Consider the following 25,725-nt stretch of genomic DNA (forward strand, 5'->3'; position numbering starts at 1 on the left):
TTAAAAAAAATGCAAAGCGTGCAGAAACCTGAACACTAAGCAAACAATATATACCTATTTAGCAAACAGATGCACAATGAGGACTACTGCAAAAATACTATTAAAAATAGTATGCAAACTACATAATGTTAGGCACCAAAAATCTGCTTCTTTGTAGGAATAATTGCACTATAAACGTTTCACAGTATGAGAGAGATTACAGCTTTTGAAAGTCTGGTTCTGAGCCCATTCCTACTACCTAGAATAAGTATTGACTAGAAAAAAAGAAACTTAGTCTTTGTTGAAGCAATGGTTTCAAACTTTCCATCACATCACACATCTTGTCAAGTCAGTCAGTGTCACTCTGGTCTGTTAGGGATATACAAAAATAAAACCAAACTGAACTGGAACCGGCCACATTAAAAGTTGTGGCTAAAATGGATGTTCAATTTAAAACTGAAAGTTAGACTTTTTGGAACTTATGATTACACCACACAACTCAAAATATCAATGCCCAACTGCTCTCGCATAAGATTCTTGTCCCTGAAGCCAGGAGCTCCTTTCTTTATCGCTTCCTTATACAACATGTTAAAATATTGCCTACTCTCATTTTCATGAATTGGCAAGAATATTTCAACACATTTGCTTTTATAATGTGAATCCAAAATGGTTTGAACTAGAGTGGTAGCAAAGTTAGGCCACAAGGATCCCCAAGTTCAGAGTGAGGAAGAATAGCCAAGCTCAGTTCATGGTGGTTCTACTTCACAGATCTCTAATGTTTATTGCGTGATCTGTTTGCACATCCTCCCAACCCCCATCACAGCTGTCCCCAACCCCCTCGGCAAAGATGATCACAGTGGCAGAGGTAGAGAAAAATGGCTTTTTCAATATTCAATAGAATTCAATAATTAAAATTCACAGTTTGTCTAATGAATGCACTCTCCTTGTTCAACATATAATCCTACTCCTCATAAAGAATTGTATACCAGAATTCATTATGGAAGCCATTTCCTCTAAAATTATAGATGTAAAAGTGTGTAGAAGAGTAATGCTGGTATGTATGCAATAACGTGTGCAAATGTCAAATCTGTTAGAATGTAGACAAAGTATTCCCTTGCCAAAGCACAAAGTTATCAGTAAAATTTTAAAAGTGTTCACAGCAAAATTTCTTTTTCTTAATAACGTTGGCTTGAATCTGTACACTTGCTTCAAGTTTGTTCAGTTTTCCTTATTTCATCCCTAAGGTAAGTTTGTTTCCTTTTCCCTGTGCACTTTATATCTAAAGGGTGAAGTAATAGCAAAGTAAAATGCAGTATATCTGTAACTTGCATTGTAATTTCAGATTCTATTTTCTAAGCCATTTTGTAATAAAAAGCAGTTTAGATAAATAACTTTATTCTTACTTTAGAGTGAATACTTCTATCTTATCACTTTAAAAAATTCTAAACAAATTGAAATCTAAATCTGGTAGTTTAGTTTAACCATTGCGCATTGCTCAACTGCCAAACAAAGCATTGCGGATCTCCCAGATAAAGGTAACAATTGGGATTAATTATAATTAGTTTATTTTGCAGCTTTTCTGAAGACAAACATGGAGTTTGGATACTCAACAGGCAGCTGCTGAAGAAACTTAAGCAAGTTTACAGATGGAAAATAGCTATCCAATTGTGCTATAAAACTTGGCAGATTAGCAACTATAGTTGCAATGATTTTGAACCAGTGGCTTGGCAAGGGACAAATACATTTTTATCATTATTCTAAATTAACACATGAAATAAATAAGGACTGACATTTAGAGATTTGCATTCTGCAGCTTCCAGTTTACACATTAAATACTCTCAAATTTCTAGACAGATCAAATTTGTATTTTTTAAAATCCATGATCAGCAGCTGCTGTGATGCAACACCTGGAAAGGCCAGACACTTGAATTTTCATTAACACAGCACACAGCTTACAATTTTCCCCCAACTATATATCAGCTTACATTAAGCTGTCCCGCTCTTTATCCAACTATTACCAAAATTTCTAACCTCCCTTCTCTTTCTAAAGAGGAAAATAAAATACAGAAATCAAATTTGAATGTTTAAATTAAGCCATAATCAAACAAACCTAAGTTTTTCAACATTTAGCAGTTCTGGCAGTAGCGAATATACATTTAAACTCCTCAAAATAAGTCTTTTCCCAATTCTGAATGCTCTCTTGCTTCCAAAATACATTGCTCTGAAATTTCTAATTAGAATATTGGTTCCATCCTTGATTAACATCAATTGCAACCAAGCAACTGATTATTTGATTTTAGCCACGATAGTTCACTGAATTCAGAATTAGCACAGTATGCACCTGCTCATTATAAGATCCACTGGAACTTCTAGGAGTAAATCTTTGAAAACAGATACATTTTTCCTATATACTCATAGAATCACAGAAACCCTACAGTGCAGAAAGAGGCCATCTGGCCCATCGAGTCTGCACCGACCACAATCCCAGCCAGGCCCTACCCCCGTATCCCTACACATTTACCCGCTAATCCTTCTAACCTACGCATCTCAGGACATTAAGGAGCAATTTTAGCATGACCAATCAACCTAACCCGCACATCTTTGGACTGTGGGAGGAAACCGGAGCACCCGGAGGAAACCCACGCAGACACGAGGAGAATGTGCAAACTCCACACAGACAGTGACCCAAGCTGGGAATCGAACCCAGGTCCCTGGAGCTGTGAAGCAGTAGTGCTAACCACTGTGCTACCGTGCCGCCCATAATTACTCAGTGAAGAATTTAAAGCACTCTCACACCCATCCACCCAGCAACCCTCAAAAAAGCCATCCAAAAGACAATTCTTTCCAACACCTGTACATTTTACCATTTAATTGTTCAAATGGCATGTTTACCTGAATATGGTAGCAATCATTCATAAATGACAATATGCCAAGGGCTGCCTTAGTTATCGACATAAGCAATCTTTTAAAGAAGTTTAGTTACATCAGTTAAATGCTAACTCAAACTCCCCACCTTAAAATTTGTCACTGCTATGGAAAAATAAATTGCAAGCATTCCTTAAATATTTCAATCTAGCAGAGTTAAGTTTAATGTTTACTGGACTTTCTCTAGCTTTATTTCTGGGAGAATTGCCTTTTACAGATGCACCACAGTGCACAAACTGAAAAAAATAAGAGTTCCAATGCAACATTAAACAAACAAAGGGGGAATGCAACAGTTACCCAACAACTCTACCACTCAAAAATTAAAAAAGCGTGACTTTTTGTACTAAATTAATTTTTCCTTTGGGGAAAAAATTGTTTGAGAAGAAAAAAGTTTCCCGTCACTCTTTTCAACTAAACGTGTGTGGTTGGATGGGTCACCAAGGATGGGGTATGTGTTTGCTGGTCATTTCTTGCACACTTCACAACTGGAAACCCTCCATGGGGGCCTCTTGCTGTTGAAAGAGGAATTGCTGTGCAATCTCATCCACTTGTGGCGCTATACTACTGTCTTCTTCCTCCACACCGAAGTAATGCTCAATAAGGTCAAAGGCTTTCTGATAAATTTCCTGATTCTCATGGCTCTGCAAAAATTCAATTTTATCGAGACCTGTGAGAAAGGAATAGGACAAATTTATTTTGGAGCTCTTATAAATATCACTAGGATTTTTGAATTCTTTTTTAGCATTTCTCCTACCATAAGCTTCTTCAATTAGGCTACAGTACGGATTAATCCCAGTTCCATTTTGTTTAGCCTCCTGCTCTCCAAGCCTTAAAATATTTTCCAGCCCATTTAGGGCAACTTGAACTATTTTTGAGTCCATAACGGTCAGTAGGTCACACAATGGCTTAATACAACCCAAGCTTACAAGATACCTGAAAAAAAGAAAAATATGCAAAAGATATTCTGTAGTATTAACATAAATTTCTATAGATGTTACAGAAACATAGAAAATAGGTGGAGGAGTAGGCCATTCGGCCCTTCGAGCCTGCACCACCATTCAATATGATCATGGCTGAGCATGTACTTTCTGTATCCCACTCCCGCTTTATGGAGTCATAGAGTCATAGAGGTTTACAGCATGGAAACAGGTCCTCCGGCCCAACTTGTCCATGCTGCCCTTTTTTTTAAACCCCGAAGCTAGTCCCAATTGCCCGCATTTGGCCCATATCCCTCTACACCCATCTTACCCATGTAGCTGTCTAGATGCTTTTTAAAAGACAAAATTGTACCCGCCTCTACTACCACCTCTGGCAGCTTGTTCCAGACACTCACCGCCCTGTGTGTGAAAAAATTGCCTCTCTCTCCCCTCTCAACTTAAACCTATGCCCTCTAGTTTTAGACTCTCCTATCTTTGGGAAAAGATATTGATTATCTAGTTCATCTATGCCCCTCATTATTTTATAGGCCTCTATAAGATCACCCCTCAGCCTTCTACGCTCCAGAGAAAAATGTCCTAGTCTATCCAGCCTCTCCTTATAACTCAAACCATCAAGTCCCGGTAGCATCCCAGTAAATCTTTTCTGCACTCTTTCTAGTTTAATAATATCCTTTCTACAATAGGGTGACCAGAACTGTACACAGTATTCCAAGTGTGGCCGTACCAATGTCTTGTACATCTTCAACAAGACATCCCAACTCCTGTATTCAATGTTCTGACCAATGAAACCAAGCATGCCAAATGTCTTCTTCACCACTCTGTCCACGTGTGACTCCACTTTCAAGGAGCTATGAACATGTGCTCCTAGATCTCTTTGTTCTGTAACTCTGCCCAGCGCCCTACCATTAACTGAGTAAGTCCTGCCCTGGTTCAATCGACCAAAATGCATCACTTCGCATTTATCTAAATTAAACTCCATCTGCCACTCGTAAGCCCACTGGCCCAATTGATCAAGATCCTGTTGCAGTCCGAGATAAACTTTCTTCATTGTCCACTATGCCACCAACCTTGGTGTCGTCTGCAAACTTACTAACCATGACTCCTATATTCTCATCCAAATCATTAATATAAATGACAAATAACAGTGGACCCAGCACTGATCCCTGAGGCACACTGCTGGTCACAGGCCTCCAGTTTAAAAAACAACTCTCTGGCTTCTGTCATCAAGCCAATTTTGTATCCATTTAGCTACCTCACCCTGGATCCCATGTGATTTAACCTTATGCAACAACCTACCATGCGGTACCTTGTCAAAGACCTTGCTAAAGTCCATTTGGACAACATCAACTGCACTGCCCTCATTTACCTTCTTGGTTACCCCTTCAAAAAACTCAATCTTCAAAAAATTCCAGAAGATTTGTCAAGCACGATTTCCCTTTAGTAAATCCATGCTGACTTGGACTTATCCTGTAACCACTTTCCAAATGCTCAGTTATTGCATCCTTAATAGTTGACTCCAGCATTTTCTCCACCACCGATGTCAGGATAACCGGTCTGTAATTCCGTTTTCTCTCTCCCTCCTTTTTTAAAAAGCGGGGTTACATTAGCCACCCCCTAATCCACTGGAACTCTTCCAGAGTCTATAGAATGCTGGAAAATGATACCAATGCATCCACTATTTCTAGGGCCACTTCCTCGAGTACTCTGGGATGCAGAGCATCAGGCCCTGGGGACTTATCGGGTTTTAATCCCAGCAATTTCCCCAGTACAATTTTCCTGACTAATAAGGATTTCTTTTAGTTCCTCCTTCATGCTAGACCCTCTGTCCCCTAGTATTTCTGAAAGATTATCACGGGTTCTTTAAACGGGAAAAATACAAACAACAACAAAGGCCAACGAAACCGATGGTCAGAAGTACCAAATGGGAGCCTGTAAAGAGACTGGCAAAGGATATAAAAATGTTTGACAATTTATTAGGGAAAAAGTGATTGGAAACAATGAGGTAAAATAAAACAAATAAAATGTTTATGTCACTCACTTAATCTGTTCAGGTGTTCCTCCAGAAGTTGCATTTGTGATGCCCCATGCTGCCTCTTTCCTTGTCCGAAATTCTGCTTTCTGAAGAAGGTCTATCAGCACTGGGAAGATGTTTGCATCTATTACAGCCTGAAAACCCAAAATCGTTTATAAAAGGAAGTGAACAAAAAAAAGACATGCATGTTAATAGCATCTTTCATAATTACAGGCCATCCCGCAAACAGCAAAGTAACAACGACCATCTAATCTGCATTTAGCGATATTGATTGAAAGATAAATACTGGCTGGGGATAACTTCCCTGCTCTTATTCAAAACAGTGCCATGGGATCTGTTATGTCTACCTGGACAACAGACAGGGCTGACAGGACCTTGGTTTAATGTATTTTCAAACACAAAACAGCAGTTCTGACACTCCAGCAATCTCTCAGTACTGAATAGGAGTGTCGGCCTTGATTTACACTCAAAGTCCTGAAGTAGGAGTTGGAACCTACAAAGTGCAGCAAGAGCCAGATCAGTGGTAACATAAGTGGTTCAGCTGCACGGTGAGGGAGGGAATACAAGGCAATAAATTAAAAAGCAGGACCCCAGTATTAGTAATCTGAGGATTGAACTGTGCCACATGCTAGCCAGAGCAGGAATAGAATTGATCAAAGAACAAAGAACAAAGAACAGTACAGCACAGGAAACAGGCCCTTCGGCCCTCCAAGCCTGTGCCGCTCCTTGGTCCAACTAGACCAATCGTTTGTATCCCTCCATTCCCAGGCTGCTCATGTGACTATCCAGGTAAGTCTTAAACGATGTCAGCGTGCCTGCCTCCACCACCCTACTTGGCAGCGCATTCCAGGCCCCCACCACCCTCTGTGTAAAAAACGTCCCTCAGATAAACGAGTGACTGGAAAGATAGTGCAGAGGGAGTGATTTGGATTCCTGAGGCATTGGAACTGATTCTGGGGAAGATGGGACCTATAAAGCTGGACGGGTTGCACCTTAGCATGACCAGGACTAATATCATTGCAGGGATATTTACTCGTGATTTTTGGGAGGGTTTAAACTAGAGTGGCAGGGGTTTGGAAACCTGAACGGGGAGACAGCGGTAGAGATGAATGACAGAAAAGTAGAAAGCAAAAGTGGAAGACAGACGAAGCAAGGATTAGCAGCAAATAAAGTTTATTTATTGGTGTCACAAGTAGGCTTACATTAACACTGCAATGAAGTTACTGTGAAAATCCCCTAGCCGCCACACTCTGGCGCCTGTTCAGGTACACTGAGGGGGAATTTAGCATGGCTTTTGCACCTAACCTTTCGGACTGTGGGAGGAAACCTGAGCACCCAGAGGAAACCCACACAGACATGGGGAGAACGTGCAGAGTCCGCACAGACAGTGACCCAAGCTGGGAATCGAACCCATGGCCCTGGCACAGTGAGGCAGCAGTGCCAACCATTGTGCCGCCCCATTACAGGGCCATCGTACAAAAAACCCACGTGTAACAATGTTAAAAAGACAAATTGCAAGGCAGCATATCAGATGTATCAGAGTACTCGCAAAAAGGTAGATGAATTAACTGCGCAAATTGACATACACGTGTACAATATGATTGCAATTCCAGAGACATGGCGGCAGGGTGACCAAGGCTAGGAACTGAATATCCAAGGCTATTCAATATTTAGGAAGGACAGACAAAAAGGGAGAGGAGGTGCGGTGGTGTTATTAATTAAGGGTGAAATCAGTGCAATCGCGTAAAGTGACATTGGCTCAGAAAATCTAGGTGGGGGGGGGGGGGGGAATTCTCCCATTCTGCTACACTGCTCTAGCAGCACAGTGAGCGGGAAATATCAGTGGAGACTGTTGTGCAGGCTTACCATTGGGCGACACGGCCTCTGCAGCAAAGATTTTCAAAAATCGGCGCGGAGCTGATTACAATATGCTAATCCACATTTCCATCTTATTAGTGGGAATAGGACTGAAGTCTCCAGGCCTGTGAGCGTCTCTCTACCTACCTCCCCCACCCCACACTGCCAGGAGTGGTTCACTCCATCGGGGTTTACAACAACTCCCTACTAACAGGTAACAGGTGCCCCAATCTTGCTGGAATGAAGAGAGGCAATGGAGGCCCCCGGAGGAGGTCAGGGATAAGGGAGAGGGGTCCCTGGGCAGTACCAGCCTGGACCCCTGGCACTGCCCAAGGGACAAATCGACAATGCCCAAGGGACAGCTTGGAACTGCCCACCAGGCATCGGCAATGCCAAGGGGAAGGGCCAGAGGGGGCGGGCGATAGGTGGGGGTGGACTCGCTGTCATACTGCATTCGGAATCTGTGGATCGGTGGCAGAGTGAGGGAGGATGGCGATCCTCCCTCACTCTACGGACTTCCTACAGAAACTCAGCATACATGGAGCAGTTGAACCAGGAGCACTCCTCGTCACAATGGATGTCTCGGCACTCTACACCAGCATCCCCCACGATGATGGCATTATTGCAACTGCCTCAGTACTCAACGCCGACAACTGCCAGTTTCCAGATGCAATTTTACAACTCATCCGCTTCATCCTGGACCACAATCTCATCACCTTCAACAACCAGTTCTTCATCCAGACACACGGAACAGCCATGGGGACAAAATTCGCACCTCAATATGCCAACATCTTCATGCACAGGTTCGAACAAGACCTCTTCACCGCACAGGACCTTCAACCGATGCTATACACTTGATACATTGATGACATTTTCTTCCTTTGAACTCATGGTGAACCATCACTGAAACAACTATATGGTGACATCGACAAGTTCCATCCCACCATCAGACTCACCATGGACTACTCTCCGGAATCAGTTGCATTCTTGGACACACGCATCTCCATCAAGGACGGTCATCTCAGCACTTCACTGTACCGCAAGCCCACGGATAACCTCACGATGCTCCACCTCTCCAGCTTCCACCCTAAACACGTTAAAGAAACCATCCCCTACGGACAAGTCCTCCGTATACACAGGATCTGCTCAGATGAGGAGGATCACAACAGACACCTCCAGACGCTGAAAGATGCCCTCATAAGAACAGGATATGGCGCTCGACTCATCGATCGACAGTTCTGACGCGCCACAGCGAAAAACCGCACCGACCTCCTCAGAAGACAAACACGGGACACAGCGGACAGAGTACTCTTCGTCGTCCAGTACTTCCCCGGAGCGGAGAAGCTACGACATCTTCTCCGGAGCCTTCAACATGTCATTGATGAAGACGAATATCTCGTCAAGGCCATCCCCACACGCCCACTTCTTGCCTTCAAACAACCGCACAACCTCAAACAGACCATTGTCCACAGCAAACTACCCAGCCTTCAGGAGAACAGTGACCACGACACCACACAATCTTGCCATAGCAACCTCTGCAAGACGTGCCGGATCATCGACACGGATGCCATCATCTCACATGAGAACACCATCCACCAGCTACACGGTACCTACTCTTGCAACTTGGCCAATGTTGTCTACCTGATACACTGCAGGAAAGGATGTCCCGAGGGATGGTACATTGGGGAGACCATGCAGAGCTACGACAATGGATGAATGAACACCGCTCGACAATCACCAGGCAATAGTGTTCTCTTCCTGTTGGGAACACTTCAGCAGTCACAGGCATTCGGCCTCTGATCTTTGGGTAAGCGTTCTCCAAGGCGGCCTTCATGACACACGACGGCGCAGAGTCGCTGAGCAGAGACTCAGCTCCACTTGCCCGCCCACTCACCATAACCCTTAATAGCTTTACTGTTCAAAAATGTATCTATCCTTGCCTTAAAAACATTCAATGAGATAGCCTCAACTGCTTCACTGGGCAGGGAATTCCACAGATTCACAACCCTTTCTGTGAAGAAGTTCCTCCTCAACTCAGTCCTAAATCTGCTTCCCCATTTTGAGGCTATGCCCCCCAGTTCTAGTTTCACCCGCCAGTGGAAACAACTTCCCTGCTTCTATCTTATCTATTCCCTTCATAATCTTATATATTTCTATAAGATCTCCCCTCATTCTTCTGAATTCCAATGAGCATAGCCCCAGTCTACTTAGTCTCTCCTCATAAGCCAACCCTCTCAACTCCGTAATCGACATAGTGAATCTCTTCTGCAACCCCTCCAGTGCCAGAATATCCTTTCTCAAGTAAAAAGACCAAAACTGTACACAGTACTCCAGGTGTGGCCTCACCAGCATCTGATACAGCTGCAACATAACCTCATTGTTTTTAAACTCCATCCCTCTAGCAATGAAGGACAAAATTCCATTTGCCTTCTTAATTACCTGCTGCACCTGCAAACCAACTCCTTGAGATTCCTGCACAAGGACACCCAGGTCCCTCTGCACAGCAGCATGCTGCAATTTTTTACCATTTAAATAATAGTCCATTTTGCTGTTATTCCTATCAAAATGGATGACCTCACATTTACCAACATTGTACTCCATCTGCCAGACCCTGACCCACTCACTTAGACTTTGCAGACTTTCAGCATCCTCTGCACACTTTGCTCTTCCACCCATCTTAGTGTCATCTGCGAATTTTGACACACTACACTTGGTCCCCAACTCCAAATCATCTACGTAAATCATAAACAATTGTGGTCCCAATACTGATCCCTGAGGCACACCACTAGTCACTGATCGCCAACCAGAAAAACACCCCTTTACCCCCACTCATAGAGTGATAGAGGGTTTACAGCACGGAAACAGGCCCTTCGGCCCAACTTGTCCATGTCGCTCTTATTTTTTTAAAACCCCTAAGCTAATCCCAATTACCCGCATTTGGCCCTTATCCCTCTATACCCATCGTACCCACGTAACTGTCTAAATGCTTTTTAAAAGACAAAATTGTACCCGCCTCTACTACTACCCCTGGCTGCTTGTTCCAGACACTCACCACCCTCTGTGTGAAAGAATTGCCCCTCTGGACACTTTTGTATCTCTCCCCTCTCACCTTAAACCTATGGCCTCTAGTTTTAGACTCCCCTACCTTTGGGAAAAGATATTGACTATCTACCTTGTCTATGCCCCTCATTATTTTATAGACCTCTATAAGGTCACCCCTCAGCCTCCTACGCTCCAGAGAAAAAAGTCCCAGTCTATTCAGCCTCTCCTTATAACTCAATCCATCAAGTCCCGGTAGCATCCTAGTAAATCTTTTCTGCACTCTTTCTAGTTTAATAATATCCTTTCTATAATAGGATGACCAGAATTGCACACTGTATTCCATGTGTGGCCTTACCAATGTCTTGTACAAGGCATCTTTGCTTTCTGTTAGTTAACAAATCCTCTATCCATGCTAATACATTACCCGTAACACTATGCATCGTTATCTTACGTAGCAGTCTTTGGTGCGACACCTTGTCAAATGCGTTCTGGAAATCCAGACACACCACATCCACAGGTTCCCCATTGTCCACTGCACGTGTAATGTTCTCAAAGAATTCCACCAAATTAGTCAAACATGACCTGCCCTTCCATAGAACCATAGAAAATTACAGCTCAGAAACAGGCCTTTTGGCCCTTCTTGTCTGTGCCGAACCATTTTATGCCTAGTCCCACTGACCTGCACTTGGACCATATCCCTCCACACTTCTCTCATCCATGAACCCGTCCAAGTTTTTCTTAAATGTTAAAAGTGACCCCGCATTTACCACTTTATCCGGCAGCTCATTCCACACTCCCACCACTCTCTGCGTGAAGAAGCCCCCCCTAATATTCCCTTTAAACTTTTCTCCTTTCACCCTTAACCCATGCCCCCTGGTTTTTTTCTCCCCTAGCCTCAGCGGAAAAAGCCTGCTTGCATTCACTCTATCTATACCCATCAAAATCTTATACACCTCTATCAAATCTCCCCTCAATCTTCTACGCTCCAGGGAATAAAGTCCCAAACCTATTCAATCTCTCTCTGTAACTCAGCTTCTCAAGTCCCGGCAACATCCTTGTGAACCTTCTCTGCACTCTTTCAATCTTATTTACATCCTTCCTGTAACTAGGTGACCAAAACTGTACACAATACTCCAAATTCGGCCTCACCAATGCCTTATATAACCTTACCATAACACTCCAACTTTTATACTCGATACTCCGATTTATAAAGGCCAATGCACCAAAGGCACTCTTTACGACCCTATCCACCTGTGACGTCACTTTTAGGGAATTCTGTACCTGTATTCCCAGATCCCTCTGTTCAACTGCACTCTTCAGAGTCCTACCATTTACCCTGTACGTTCTACTTTGATTTGTCCTTCCAAAGTGCAATATCTCACACTTGTCTGCGTTAAATTCCATTTGCCATTTTTCAGCCCATTTTTCTAGTTGGTCCAAATTTCTCTGCAAGCTTTGAAAACCTTCCTCACTGTCCACTACACCTCCAATCTTTGTATCATCAGCAAACTTGCTGATCCAATTTACCACATTATCATCCAGATCATTGATATAGATGACAAACAACAATGGACCCAACACCGATCCCTGCGGCACACCACTAGTCACAGGCCTCCATGCAGAGAAGCAATCCTCCACAACCACTCTCTGGCTTCTTCCATTGAGCCAGTGTCTTATCCAATTTACTACCTCCCCATGTATACCTAGCGACTGAACCTTCCTAACTAACCTCCCATGAGGGACCTTGTCAAAGGCCTTGCTGAAATCCAGGTAGACAACATCCACCGCCTTCCCTTCATCCACTTTCCTGGTAACCTCCTCGAAAAACTCTAACAGATTGGTCAAACATGACCTACCACGCACAAAGCCATGTTGACTCTCCCTAATAAGTCCCTGTCTATCCAAATATTTGTAGATCCTATCCCGTATCACACCTTCCAATAACTTGCCCACCACTGACGTCAAACTTACTGGCCGATAATTTCCCGGATTTCTTTTGGAACCTTTTTTAAACAACGGAACAACATGAGCCACCCTCCAATCATCCGGCACCTCCCCCGTGAATACTTACATTTTAAATATGTCTGCCAGGGCCCCTGCAAGTTCAACACTAGCTTCCCTCAAGGTCCATGGGAATACCCTGTCCGGTCCTAGGGATTTATCCACTCTGATTTGCCTCAAGACAGCAAGCACCTCCTCCTCTTTAATCTGTAAAGGTTCCATGGTCTCCCTACCAGTTTGCCCTATTTCCGTAGACTACATGCCCGTTTCCTCAGTAAATACGGATGCAAAAAAACCATTTAGTATCTCCCCCATCTCTTTTGGTTCCATACACAGTCTACCACTCTGGTCTTCAAGAGGACCAATTTTATCCCTTCATGAACCCATGCTGCGTCTTACCAATGGGACAACTTATATCCAGATGTCTTGCTATTTCTTCCTTCATGATAGATTCAAGCATTTTCCCTCCTATAGAAGTTAAGCTAACCGGCCTATAGTTACCTGCCTTTTGTCTACCTCCTTTTTTTAAACAGTGGTGTCACATTTGCTGTTTTCCAATCTGCGGGAATCACCCCAGAGTCCAGCGAATTTTGGTAAATTACCACTAGTGCATTTGCTATTTCTCCCGCCATCTCTTTTAGTACCCTGGGATGCATTCCATCAGGATCAGGAGACTTGTCTACCTTTAGCCCCATTAATTTGCCCAACACTACCTCTTTCGTGATAATGATAGTTTCTTGGTTCTCACCTGCCATAGCCTTCCTGTCATCAATTTCTGGCATGTTATTTGTGTCTTCCACTGTGAAGACCGACACAAAATACCTGTTCAATGCCTCAGCCATTTTCTCATTTCCAGTTATTACATCCCCCTTCTCGCCCTCTAAAGGACCAATGTTTACTTTAGCCACTCTTTTTCATTTTATATATTTGTAGAAACCTTTGCTCTCTGTTTTTATATTCTGAGCTAGTTTACTCTCATAATCCATCTTACTTTTCTTTATAGCTTTTTTCGTGGCTTTCTGCTGACCTTTAAAGATTTCCCAATCCTCTCGGTTCCCACTAATCTTTGCCACTTTGTATGCATTTTCTTTCAATTTGATACCCTCCTTTATTTCCTTAGATATCCATGGCTGATCATCTCTTTTTCTACAGTCCTTCCTCATCACTGGTATATAGTTTTGCTGAGCACTGTGAAAGATCACTTTGAAAGTCCTGCACTGTTCTTCAATTGTCCCACCATAAAGATTTTGCTCCCTGTCTACCTTAGCCAACTCCTCCCTCATCCCCTTATAGTCTCCTTTGTTTAAGCACAAGCCACTGGTATTGGATTTTACCTTCCAGCAGTGAGGCAGCAGTGCTAACCATTGTGCTGTCCATAAGCGCATGAGATTGGGGGTAATATATTGGCATGAATTGAGAATTGGTTAGCAGACAAGAAACAAAGAGTAAAGATAAATGGATCCATGTTGAAATGGCAGGCGGTGACTAGAGAGGTCCTGCAGGGATCTGTGCTTGGGTCCCAGCAATCCATAATATACATCAATAATTTGGATGAGGGAACCAAAAGTAATATTTCCAAGTTTGGTGATGACACAAAACTTTGTGGAAATGTGAGTGGTGAGGAGAATGTTAAGAGGCTTCAAGGTGACTTGATTGAGCAAATATGTGGCAGATGTAGAATAATGTGGATAAATGTGAAGTTATCCGCATCGGACGGAGAAACAGAATGGCAGAGTATTATTTGAATGGTGCTAGATTGGGAAATACCTTGTACACTAGTACAACAAGCAATTGGAAAGGCAAACGGTATGTTGGCAAGAGGACTTGAGTACAAATGCAAGGATGTCTTACTGCAGCTGTACAGGGCTTTGGTGAGACCAAACCTGGAATCTTTATCCAAGAAAGGATATATTTGTCATTGAAGGAGTGCAGTGAAGATTTACGAGACTAATTCCTGGGATGGCAAGATTGTCATATGAGGAGAGATTGGGGCGACTGGGCTGATTTCACTGGAATTTAGAAGAATGAGGCTGTGAAGGCCAATTCACTGAATATATTTAAGAAAGAAATGAATAAGATTTCTAGACACTAAAGGTGTGAAGAGGTATTGGGAGAGAGCCCATACATATGGCATCGAGAAAGAGCATCAGCCATGACCATGTTGAATGGTGAAGCAGGCTCAATTGGCTGAATGGCCAACTCCAACTTCTATGTTTCTACCTGACAATTCAAAGATGAGGACCCTGCGAACTAAGTCACAGCTGACACCACAAAATTGCCATCTGTATATTTGAAAAAGTGTACATTAAAGAAAATTCCTCATTCCATCAGTATCAACTCTGGAAGAAGCAAACAACAATTTAAATAGAACTTTGCACATGGTAAAAAAAAATCAGACGCAAGTATTAAATGTGGTTTCTTCCAAATGGCTAGAAAGTGGCCCAACCTCACTTAGCAACACTACAGTATGATGCATTTAAACTCTTTTTAACATTTGGGGAACTGCAGACTACATGATGCTGTTAGCAGATTTTTGAGAAATACTTCAGAGATTGTCTTCAAGTAAAGTTAATTATAGGATTATATAACCATTAGATTAGAATTTAAAATCCATTGAAAATAAATGTATAAATCAAAACTCTCAAGTTCTAATCTTTGACAAAATGTCACAAGGCAGCTATGAACTATTAAGTAAATTTAAATTACTTTTATCAAACACATTGGATACAAATATGTAAATTCACTAATTTCAAATGAAAACTATTTTCCTCTACCTGAATTTGTGCTCTATTTCCAGCTGTAATGTTTGAAATAGTCCAACAAGCTTCTTTCCTTATGGATTCTTTTGGACTACTTAATAAATGTAGAAGACATGGCAAGGCTGAACAATTTAATATGACCTGGACAGAACAAAAATTAAGCCACTAAACACAATTTTGCAATTGAGTGCAACAAAGTTACAGTATTTTGCTTCAATAATTTTCCAAACAATCCATCTCTACATTAAAGAGGAAAAAGTTTCTGCAAACTAAAACTTAAGGGGATCAACTTTATTAAAATGTCTTTTAGAGAGTTTCTATTATATTAACTAATCGTGAAAAACATCAAATTATTTTAAACTAAAGCCAATAGAGACAATAACTGATTTACAACTGACTCCAAACATACATGTCAGTGATGCAGTTACCTGTGTCTGGATATCATCACCTGTTACTATGTTACCCACAGCTCTTAATGCTGGTGATGCAACTTTGTAGTCATTATGCCTGTGAGGGTATTTACAAAAACGCCCGTCAGAAATTATACATCCAACATATTACATTTAGTAGTATTTCATATTAGTTACAGCAGACAATTTTAATGTACTTTGTTTAAAAAAATCATGGATTGTTTTAAAAATATTCCCAAAGTAGCGGGAGCACAGCATAGCACTTTGGTGTTCCAACAATGCAAACATTAACAACCTAGAAGTCATTTCAGGAGGTAGGAAACTGCCAACTCCTGTACTACTGAAGATGTCGAGGAGGGCGTTATTGCTTCACTGTAAAGCATTCATAACCCACATCTGACCCAAATTGGTAGTGGTAAAGGCATAGAAACAGGCCATCTGCTTTGACATGACACATATGTAGAAGGGGAGATATTAATGAAAAAAAAACACATGAAAATTCACAAAATATACTTTTACAAACGTAAACAGAATTTTGAAACTTTAAATTGATGAAAGTGCAATAAACCAGTGAACAATTGTTAACTACGAAAATTGTGTTTTTTCTAACTTAAAGCTTTGTCCACCAATTGATGTTCAAGTTAGTAGCCAAAACCCTGAAACTTATGAAAAGGTTTAAAATTGACCTCTTTGCACTCAATCCATGACCATAAAAGATATAAGGAATACTATCTCTGTGCAAACATACTTACATTAAGAGCTCCACCAATCGTCTGCAAACCCCAGAGTCGATAACAGCCTGAATTTTTTCATTGGGTCCATCTGACAGATAAGATAATGCCCAACAAGCATCTGCAAGCAAGTCAGGATCACTGCTGAACAGTAGCCTAGACAACACAGGTAAGCAGGGGGATACCTGCAAGAATGAAAAATAGATCTTTATATTTGGCACTTCACAAATTAATGATGAAGACTTAAACTTAATAACTTGAAACTACCCACCCACACAGAATCGTGTTCTGGTAGTTACACATCGTACCTCATCTGAAAATTTTGCTCAACTGCAAAGACAATGTAACAGAGGATATTTACCTTCTCAAAATCAGGTGGTGGATTTTTGCCTCTGCATAGGTTGGACAATGCCCAGACAGCATTTCTTGTCATTGTGAGTCTGTTAGATTTTGTCAATAACCTAAAACAAACGATAAACACAAAACAAGCATGAAATGCTCATAAATGCTTGCACAAAATTCAATACATAATCAGATTACTACAAATAAACTACATGCTGTAGATAAGACCATGTTGTATAATTTTAACTGGAAAAGAAAATTTTAAACTTAGCAATAGATGCATTAAGAAACTAATTAACAACCATTCTAGCTTTTTACATATTAACACTAATACTTTAACATGTGCTCTTCATTTTCACCCCATCCCCTCAACTGTTATAGTACGTTAAATCCTGGTCAAAGACATAGTTGAGTGCACAGTATACAATTATTAATTGTCAATAACCATTATTCTATATGCCATTCAACTAAATTTGCACTCCAACTTTCAACACTTCAGTTTGATAGGCTCTATGATAAAGATCTATTGCCCTGAAGAGCATACACAACCTTTCTCCTCCTCATCCACTGCTGGTGAAATTGACATTCAGATAATGAAGAAAATCTCTCGAAAATAAAAATACTTACTGTAACAAAGGCGGAAGAATTGCACAGTGGAGGACAAAGTCCCTGCATACTGCACTGTCACCTGCAATGTTTCCCAAAGCCCAAACAGCCTAGAAAAAACATTTTAAATTTTATAAAACACATAAATATTTCAAGTTAAAATTAATCTCATTCAACAAAATTGTAGAAACTAAACCATTAGCCAGTTGTCCCTTCCCACAAAAGATATAAAGGACTAAAGAGAATGCCTTAAACTACTTAGCCCGAAAGCACAAGATCCCTGCACACCACACTTTAGGATTTCAAGGCTTAGACATGAGTGAAGAGCTTTACAAAAATGGTACCATAGATGAGAGACTTGAGTTAGATAAAAAGATCTGAGGAGCTAGTTTTATTATTCATAGAGCAGAGATTGAAAGATTTAATAGAAATGTTTGAATGATGAATTTTTGGTAAGAGTAAATATTGGAATCATCCCAAAAATGCTGGCCTACGCAAGAAAACCAGCCTGAAGTTCATATGTTACACAGCAGTATTGAGCAGCATTCTGAGACATTTCAAAGTGGAAACAAGATTGAGTCAGCTAAAGCCTAAGAAAGCCAGCCACGTCAGAAATCCAGAGATCGGGGCTCCTTTTAAAGGGCATCCCAATCCGATTCCCGGCTTGGGTCACTGCCTGTGTGGAGTCTGCACGCTCTCCCTGTGTCCACGAAGGTTTTCTCCGGATGCTCCGGTTTCCTCCCACAGTCCGAAAGATGTGCAGGTTAGGTGCATTGGCCATGCTAAATTCTCCCTCAGTGTATCCAAACAGGTGCCGGAATGTGGCGACTAGGGGATTTTCACAGTAACTTCATTGCAGTGTGAATGTAAGCCAACTTCTGGCCTTATCCTAACTTCCCACCCAGCCAGCGTGACATCATGCCGACGGGAATCACTACTGGATTTCAAAAACCAAAACCAATCGAGGTGACCATGCTTGTGGGTGCACAGGTAAGTGAGGGACATGCCTGGGCACTGCCCCTGGCACTCCGGCACTGCACTGCCAAGGCACCCTCTGAGGAGCTCCATTGCGGGGGTTCCCCTTAACCATGGGAGGAGGCTGCCCTTCTGTGTGCGGGAGGGGTGATGACCCCTTATCTGTGGGTAGTTGGATGGCAGACTAACAAATGCATTTTTAATTTTAATCTCTAAATAAAAGCACCCCCCACAGACCTGGGGAAACCCGCACCCAGACATCGAGAGCTCACACACAGGTCAACTCTCCCATCCACCCTGCCATCCAACTGCCCACAGATAAGGGGAACACTACCCCTCCCACGCACAGCAGGGCAGCCCCCTCCCATGGTTAAGGGGAACCCTCGCAATGGAGCTCCTCAGAGAGTGTCTGGGCAGTGCAGTGCCGGAGGCAGTGCCCAGGTATGTCCCTCACCCCCTGGGGTGGCACTTACTTACCTGTGCACCCACAGCATGGTCACCTTGATTGGTTTTGATTTTTAAAATCCAGTAGTGATTCCCACCGGCATGATCTCACGCTGGCTGGGTGGGAAGTTAGGATAAGGCCAGAAGTAGCAGTGGCAAGCCTGCTAATGTCATGTTAATATATGCAAATTAGTCTCAGCCTTTTTGTGTGTGAACCTGATTACATCATCATGAAAGGCAGGTGGGGTGGATATCATTCTGAGATCTCGCTGGTGCAGAACCCATTTTTAGCCTATTATTTAAATGGTAAAAAATTGCAGCATGCTGCTGTGTAGAGGGACCTGGGTGTCCTTGTGCAAGAATCACAAGGAGTTGGTTTGCAGGTGCAGCAGGTAACTAAGAAGGCAAATGGAATTTTGTCCTTCATTGCTAGAGAGATGGGGTTTAAAAACAATGAGGTTATGTTGCAGCTATATAAGGGGCTGGTGAGGCCACGCCTGGAGACTGAGTAGACTGGGGTTTATTCACTGGAATTCAGAAGAATGAGGAGAGAACTTATAGAAACATAAAAGATTATGAAGGAATAGATAAAATAGAAGCAAGGAAGTTGTTTCCACTGGCGGGTGAAACTAGAACTAGGGGGCATGGCCTCAAAATAAGGGGGAGCAGATTTAGGACTGAGTTGAGGAGGAACTTCTTCACACAAACGGTTGTGAATCTGTGGAATTCCCTGCCCAGTGAAGCAGTTGAGGCTACTGCATTGAATGTTTTTAAGGCAAGGATAGGTAAATTTTTGAACAGTAAAGGAATTAAGGACTATGGTGAGTGGGTAGGTAAGTGGAGCTGAGTCCACAAAAAGATCAGCCATGATCTTAGTGAATGGTGGAGCAGGCTCAAGGGGCCAGATGGCCTACTCCTACTCCTAGTTCTTATGTTCTCAGTGATACCGAAACAGGTGCCAGAGTGTGGCGACGAGGGGATTTTCACAGTAACTTAATTGCAATGTTAATGTAAGCCTACTTGTGAAACTGATAAATAGATTTTAAAACTTAAGAACAATACAGCACAGGAACAGGCCCTTCGGCCCACAATGTTCTGCCACACATAACACCAAATTAAACGAATCCCATCTGCCTGCCCTTGGTCCATATCCCTCTATTCCTTGCACATTCATGTACTTATCTAAAAGTCCCTTAAACGCTCCTATTGTATCTGCCTGCACACCACTCCTGGCAGCACATTCCAGACACCTACCACACTCTGTGTAAAAAACTTGCCCCTCACATCTCCTTTGAACATTCCCCTCTTACCTTAAGTGCGTGTTTATTTTAAGTTTATTTATTAGTCATAAGTAAGGCTTGCATTAACACTGCAATGAAGTTACTGTGAAATTCCCCTAGTCGCCACAGTCTGGCACCTGTTTGAGTCAATGCACCTAACCAGCACGTCTTTCAGAATGTGGGAGGAAACCAGAGCACCCGGAGGAAATGCACGCAGACACGGGGAGAAGGTGCAAAATCCACACAGACAGTGGCCCAAGCCAGGAATCGAAATTGGGTCCCTGGCGCTATGAAGCAGCAGTGCTAACCACTGTGCCACCGTGCTGCCCCTAACACTAATGTCCCCTAATACTAGACATTTCAACTCTGGGAAAAAGATTCTGACTGTCAACCCTATCTATGCCTCTCAATTTTATAAACTTCTATCAGGTCTCCCCTCAGCCTCCGCCGCTCCAGGGAAAACAACCTTGTTTGTCCAGCCTCTCCTTATTGCTCATACCCTCTAATCCAGGCAGCATCCTGGTAAACCTCTTCCGCATCCTCTCCAAAGCCTTCCTGTAATGTGGCAACCAGAATTGAATGCAATACTCTAAGTGTAGCCTAACCAGTTTTATAAAGCTGACATCCTGACTCTTGTACTGAATGCCTCGGTCAATAAAGGCAAGCAAGCTGTACGCCTTCTTTAATCACCCCATCTACTTGCATGGTCACCTTCAGGGAGCTATGGACTTGAACACCAAGATCCCTCTGTGCATCAATGCTGTTCAGGGTGCTGCCATTATCTATATACTTATCCTTAATATTTAATCTCCCAAAGTGCAGTACCTCACACTTACCTGGATTAAACTCCATCTGCCATTTCTCTGCTCATATCTGCAACTGATTTATATCCCAGTGCATCCTTTGACAACTTTCTACAATATCCACAACTCCAACTATCTTTGTGTTGTCTGCAAACTTATTAACCCTCCCATCTATGTTTTAGAAACATAGAAGATAGGAGCAGGAGGAGGCCATCTGGTCCTCAGGCGTGCTCCACCATTCATTACGATCATGGCTGATCATCCAACTCAATAGCCTAATCCTGCTTTCTCCCCATAACCTTTGATGCCATTCCCCCCACAAGTGCTATATCCAGCCACCTCTTGAATACATTCAATGTTTTGGCATCAACTACTTCCTGTGGTAATGAATTCCACAGGCTCACCACTCTTTGGGTGAAGGAATGTCTCCTCACCTCCGTCCTAAATGATTTATCCTGAATCCTCAGACTGTGACCCCTGGTACTGGACTCCCCCACCATCGGGAATATCATCCCTGCATCTATCCTGTCTAGACCTGCTAGAATTTTATAAGTCTCGAGGAGATCCCCCCTCATTCGTCTGAACTCCAGCGAAAACAATCCTAACCTAGTCAATCTCTTCTCATACATCAGTCCCGCCATCCCTGGAATCAGCCGGGTAAACCTTCACTGCACTCCCTTGAGAGTAAGAACATCCTTCCTCCAAAAAGGAGACCAAAACTGCACACAATACTCTAGGTGTGGCCTCACCAAGTCCCTGTATAATTGCAACAACACATCTCTGCTCCAGTACTCAAAACCTCTCGCAATGAAGGCCGACATGCCATTTGCCTTATTGACCGCTTGCTGCACTTGCATGCGTACCCTCAGCAACGGGTGCACAAGGACACCCAGGTCCTGCTGCGCTCTCATCCAAGTCATTTAAAGATATCACTAACAGCAGAGGTCCCAGTACGGATCCCTGCAGAACACCACTAGTCACGGACCTCCAGCCAGAAAAACACCCTTCCACTACTACTGGCTTCTTTGGGCAAGCCAATTCTGAATTTAAGCGGCCAAGTCACCGTGGATCACATGCATGTTAATCTTCTGGATGAGCCTACCATGAGAGACCTTGTTGAAAGCCTTACTAAAATCCATGCAGACAATATCCACTGCTCTACCCATATCAATCACCTTCGCCACCCCCTGAAAAAAAATCAACTTATTAAGACATGACCTGCCCCGCACAAAGCCATGCTGACTTTCCCTAATTAGACCATTTTTCCCAAATTTTTTTTATTATTCATTCATGGGACATGGGCATCGCTGGCAGGCCAGCATTTATTGCCCATCCCTAATGGAAGCTGTGTGGTTGACTCTCAACTGCCCTCTGAACATAGAACAGTACAGCACAGAACAGGCCCTTCAGCCCACGATGTTGTGCCGAGCTTTATCTGAAACCAAGATCAAGCTATCCCACTCCCTATCATCCTGGTGTGCTCCATGTGCCTATCCAATAACCGCTTAAATGTTCCTAAAGTGTATGACTCCACTATCACTGCAGGCAGTCCATTCCACACCCCAACCACTCTCTGCGTAAAGAACCTACCTCTGATATCCTTCCTATATCTCCCACCATGAACCCTATAGTTATGCCCCCTTGTAATAGCTCCATCCACCCGAGGAAATAGTCTTTGAACGTTCACTCTATCTATCCCCTTCATCATTTTATAAACCTCTATTAAGTCTCCCCTCAACCTCCTCCGCTCCAGAGAGAACAGCCCCAGCTCCCTCAACCTTTCCTCATAAGACCTACCCTCCAAACCAGGCAGCATCCTGGTAAATCTCCTCTGCACTCTTTCCAGCGCTTCCACATCCTTCTTATAGTGAGGTGACCAGAACTGCACACAATATTCCAAATGTGGTCTCACCAAGGTCCTGTACAGTTGCAGCATAACCCCACGGCTCTTAAACTCCAACCCCCTGTTAATAAAAGCTAACACACTATAGGCCTTCTTCACAGCTCTATCCACTTGAGTGGCAACCTTTAGAGATCTGTGGATATGGACCCCAAGATCTCTCTGTTCCTCCACACTCTTCAGAACCCTACCTTTGACCCTGTAATCCACATTTAAATTAGTCCTACCAAAATGAATCACCTCACATTTATCAGGGTTAAACTCCATTTGCCATTTTTCAGCCCAGCTTTGCATCCTATCTATGTCTCTTTCCAGCCTACAACAGCCCTTCACCTCATCCACTACTCCACCAATCTTGGTGTCATCAGCAAATTTACTGATCCACCCTTCAGCCCCCTCCTCTAAGTCATTAATAAAAATCACAAAGAGCAGAGGACCAAGCACTGATCCCTGTGGCACTCCGCTAGCAACCTGCCTCCAGTCCAAAGATTTTCCATCCACCACCACCCTCTGTCTTCGATCAGATAGCCAGTTACCTATCCAATCGGCCAACTTTCCCTCTATCCCACACCTCCTTACTTTCATCATAAGGACATGAGGTTGCTTTGGCAGACAGAGTGAAGGAAAATCCAAAGAGCTTCTATAGGTATGTTAGGAGCAAAAGGATAGTGAGGGATAAAATTGGTCCTCTTGAAGACCAGAGTGGTAGACTGTGTATGGAACCAAAAGAGATGGGGGAGATACTAAATGGGTTTTTTGCATCCGTATTTACTGAGGAAACGGGCATGGAGTCTATGGAAATAGGGCAAACTGGTAGGGAGGCCATGGAACCTTTACAGATTAAAGGGGAGGAGGTGCTTGCTGTCTTGAGGCAAATCAGAGTGGATAAATCCCCAGGACCGGACAGGGTATTCCCACGGACCTTGAGGGAAGCTAGTGTTGAACTTGCAGGGGCCCTGGCAGACATATTTAAAATGTAAGTATTCACGGGGGAGGTGCCGGATGATTGGAGGGTGGCTCATGTTGTTCCGTTGTTTAAAAAAGGTTCCAAAAGAAATCCGGGAAATTATCGGCCAGTAAGTTTGACGTCGGTGGTGGGCAAGTTATTGGAAGGTGTGATAAGGGATAGGATCTACAAATATTTGGATAGACAGGGACTTATTAGGGAGAGTCAACATGGCTTTGTGCGTGGTAGGTCATGTTTGACCAATCTATTAGAGTTTTTCGAGGAGGTTACCAGGAAAGTGGATGAAGGGAAGGCAGTGGATGTTGTCTACCTGGATTTCAGCAAGGCCTTTGACAAGGTCCCTCATGGGAGGTTAGTTAGGAAGGTTCAGTCGCTGGGTATACATGGGGAGGTAGTAAATTGGATAAGACACTGGCTCAATGGAAGAAGCCAGAGAGTGGTTGTGGAGGATTGCTTCTCTGAGTGGAGGCCTGTGACTAGTGGTGTGCCGCAGGGATCGGTGTTGGGTCCATTGTTGTTTGTCATCTATATCAATGACCTGAATGATAATGTGGTCAATTGGATCAGCAAGTTTGCTGATGATACAAAGGTTGGAGGTGTAGTGGACAGTGAGGAAGGTTTTCAAAGCTTGCAGAGGGATTTGGACCAACTAGAAAAATGGGCTGAAAAATGGCAAATGGAATTTAACGCAGACAAGTGTGAGATATTGCACTTTGGAAGGACAAACCAAAGAAGAACGTACAGGGTAAATGGTAGGACTCTGAAGAGTGCAGTTGAACAGAGGGATCTGGGAATACAGGTACAGAGTTCCCTAAAAGTGACGTCACAGGTGGATAGGGTCGTAAAGAGTGCCTTTGGTACATTGGCCTTTATAAATCGGAGTATCGAGTATAAAAGTTGGAGTGTTATGGTAAGGTTATATAAGGCATTGGTGAGGCCAAATTTGGAGTATTGTGTACAGTTTTGGTCACCTAGTTACAGGAAGGATGTAAATAAGATTGAAAGAGTGCAGAGAAGGTTCACAAGAATGTTGCCGGGACTTGAGAAGCTGAGTTACAGAGAGAGATTGAATAGGTTGGGACTTTATTCCCTGGAGCGTAGAAGATTGAGGGGAGATTTGATAGAGGTGTATAAAATTTTGATGGGTATAAATAGAGTGAATGCAAGCAGGCTTTTTCCGCTGAAGCTGGGGGAGAAAAAAACCAGAGGGCATGGGTTAAGGGTGAAAGGAGAAAAGTTTAAAGGGAATATTAGGGGGGGCTTCTTCACGCAGAGAGTGGTGGGAGTGTGGAATGAGCTGCCGGATAAAGTGGTAAATGCGGGGTCACTTTTAACATTTAAGAAAAACTTGGACGGGTTCATGGATGAGAGGGGTGTGGAGGGATATGGTCCAAGTGCAGGTCAGTGGGACTAGGCATAAAATGGTTCGGCACAGACAAGAAGGGCCAAAAGGCCTGTTTCTGAGCTGTAATTTTCTATGGTTCTATAAGCCGACCATGGGGGACCTTATCAAACGCCTTACTAAAATCCATGTATATGACATCAACTGCCCTACCTTCATCAACACACTTAGTTACCTCCTCAAAAAATTCTATCAAATTTGTGAGGCACGACTTGCCCTTCACAAATCCGTGCTGACTATCCCGGATTAATCCGCATCTTTCTAAATGGTCGTAAATCCCATCCCTAAGGACCTTTTCCATCAATTTACCAACCACCGAAGTAAGACTAACC

General features: G+C 43.0%; 1 protein-coding gene across 3 annotated transcripts in view; it reads right to left on the reverse strand.

The window, feature by feature from the left end:
* Positions 1-1,156: 1,156 nt before the first annotated feature.
* Positions 1,157-25,725, reverse strand: part of LOC144509457 (importin subunit alpha-7) — a 167,029-nt gene continuing 142,460 nt past the window's right edge. For 2 of the 3 annotated variants that reach the window (XM_078238360.1, XM_078238362.1), the window contains 8 exons: positions 17,644-17,732; positions 17,036-17,135; positions 16,696-16,859; positions 15,962-16,040; positions 15,549-15,674; positions 5,881-6,008; positions 3,659-3,837; positions 1,826-3,571 (listed from right to left, as the gene is read on the reverse strand). In XM_078238360.1, the coding sequence (XP_078094486.1) occupies positions 3,384-3,571; positions 3,659-3,837; positions 5,881-6,008; positions 15,549-15,674; positions 15,962-16,040; positions 16,696-16,859; positions 17,036-17,135; positions 17,644-17,732 (1,053 nt within the window). In that variant the 3' untranslated portion in view covers positions 1,826-3,383. Of the gene's footprint in view, positions 3,572-3,658; positions 3,838-5,880; positions 6,009-15,548; positions 15,675-15,961; positions 16,041-16,695; positions 16,860-17,035; positions 17,136-17,643; positions 17,733-25,725 lie in introns of all 3 variants that reach the window. The other variant, XM_078238359.1, reaches the window with a different exon arrangement.

The sequence above is a fragment of the Mustelus asterias genome, chromosome 21 (assembly GCF_964213995.1).
Source record: "Mustelus asterias chromosome 21, sMusAst1.hap1.1, whole genome shotgun sequence".
NCBI lineage: Eukaryota > Metazoa > Chordata > Chondrichthyes > Carcharhiniformes > Triakidae > Mustelus > Mustelus asterias.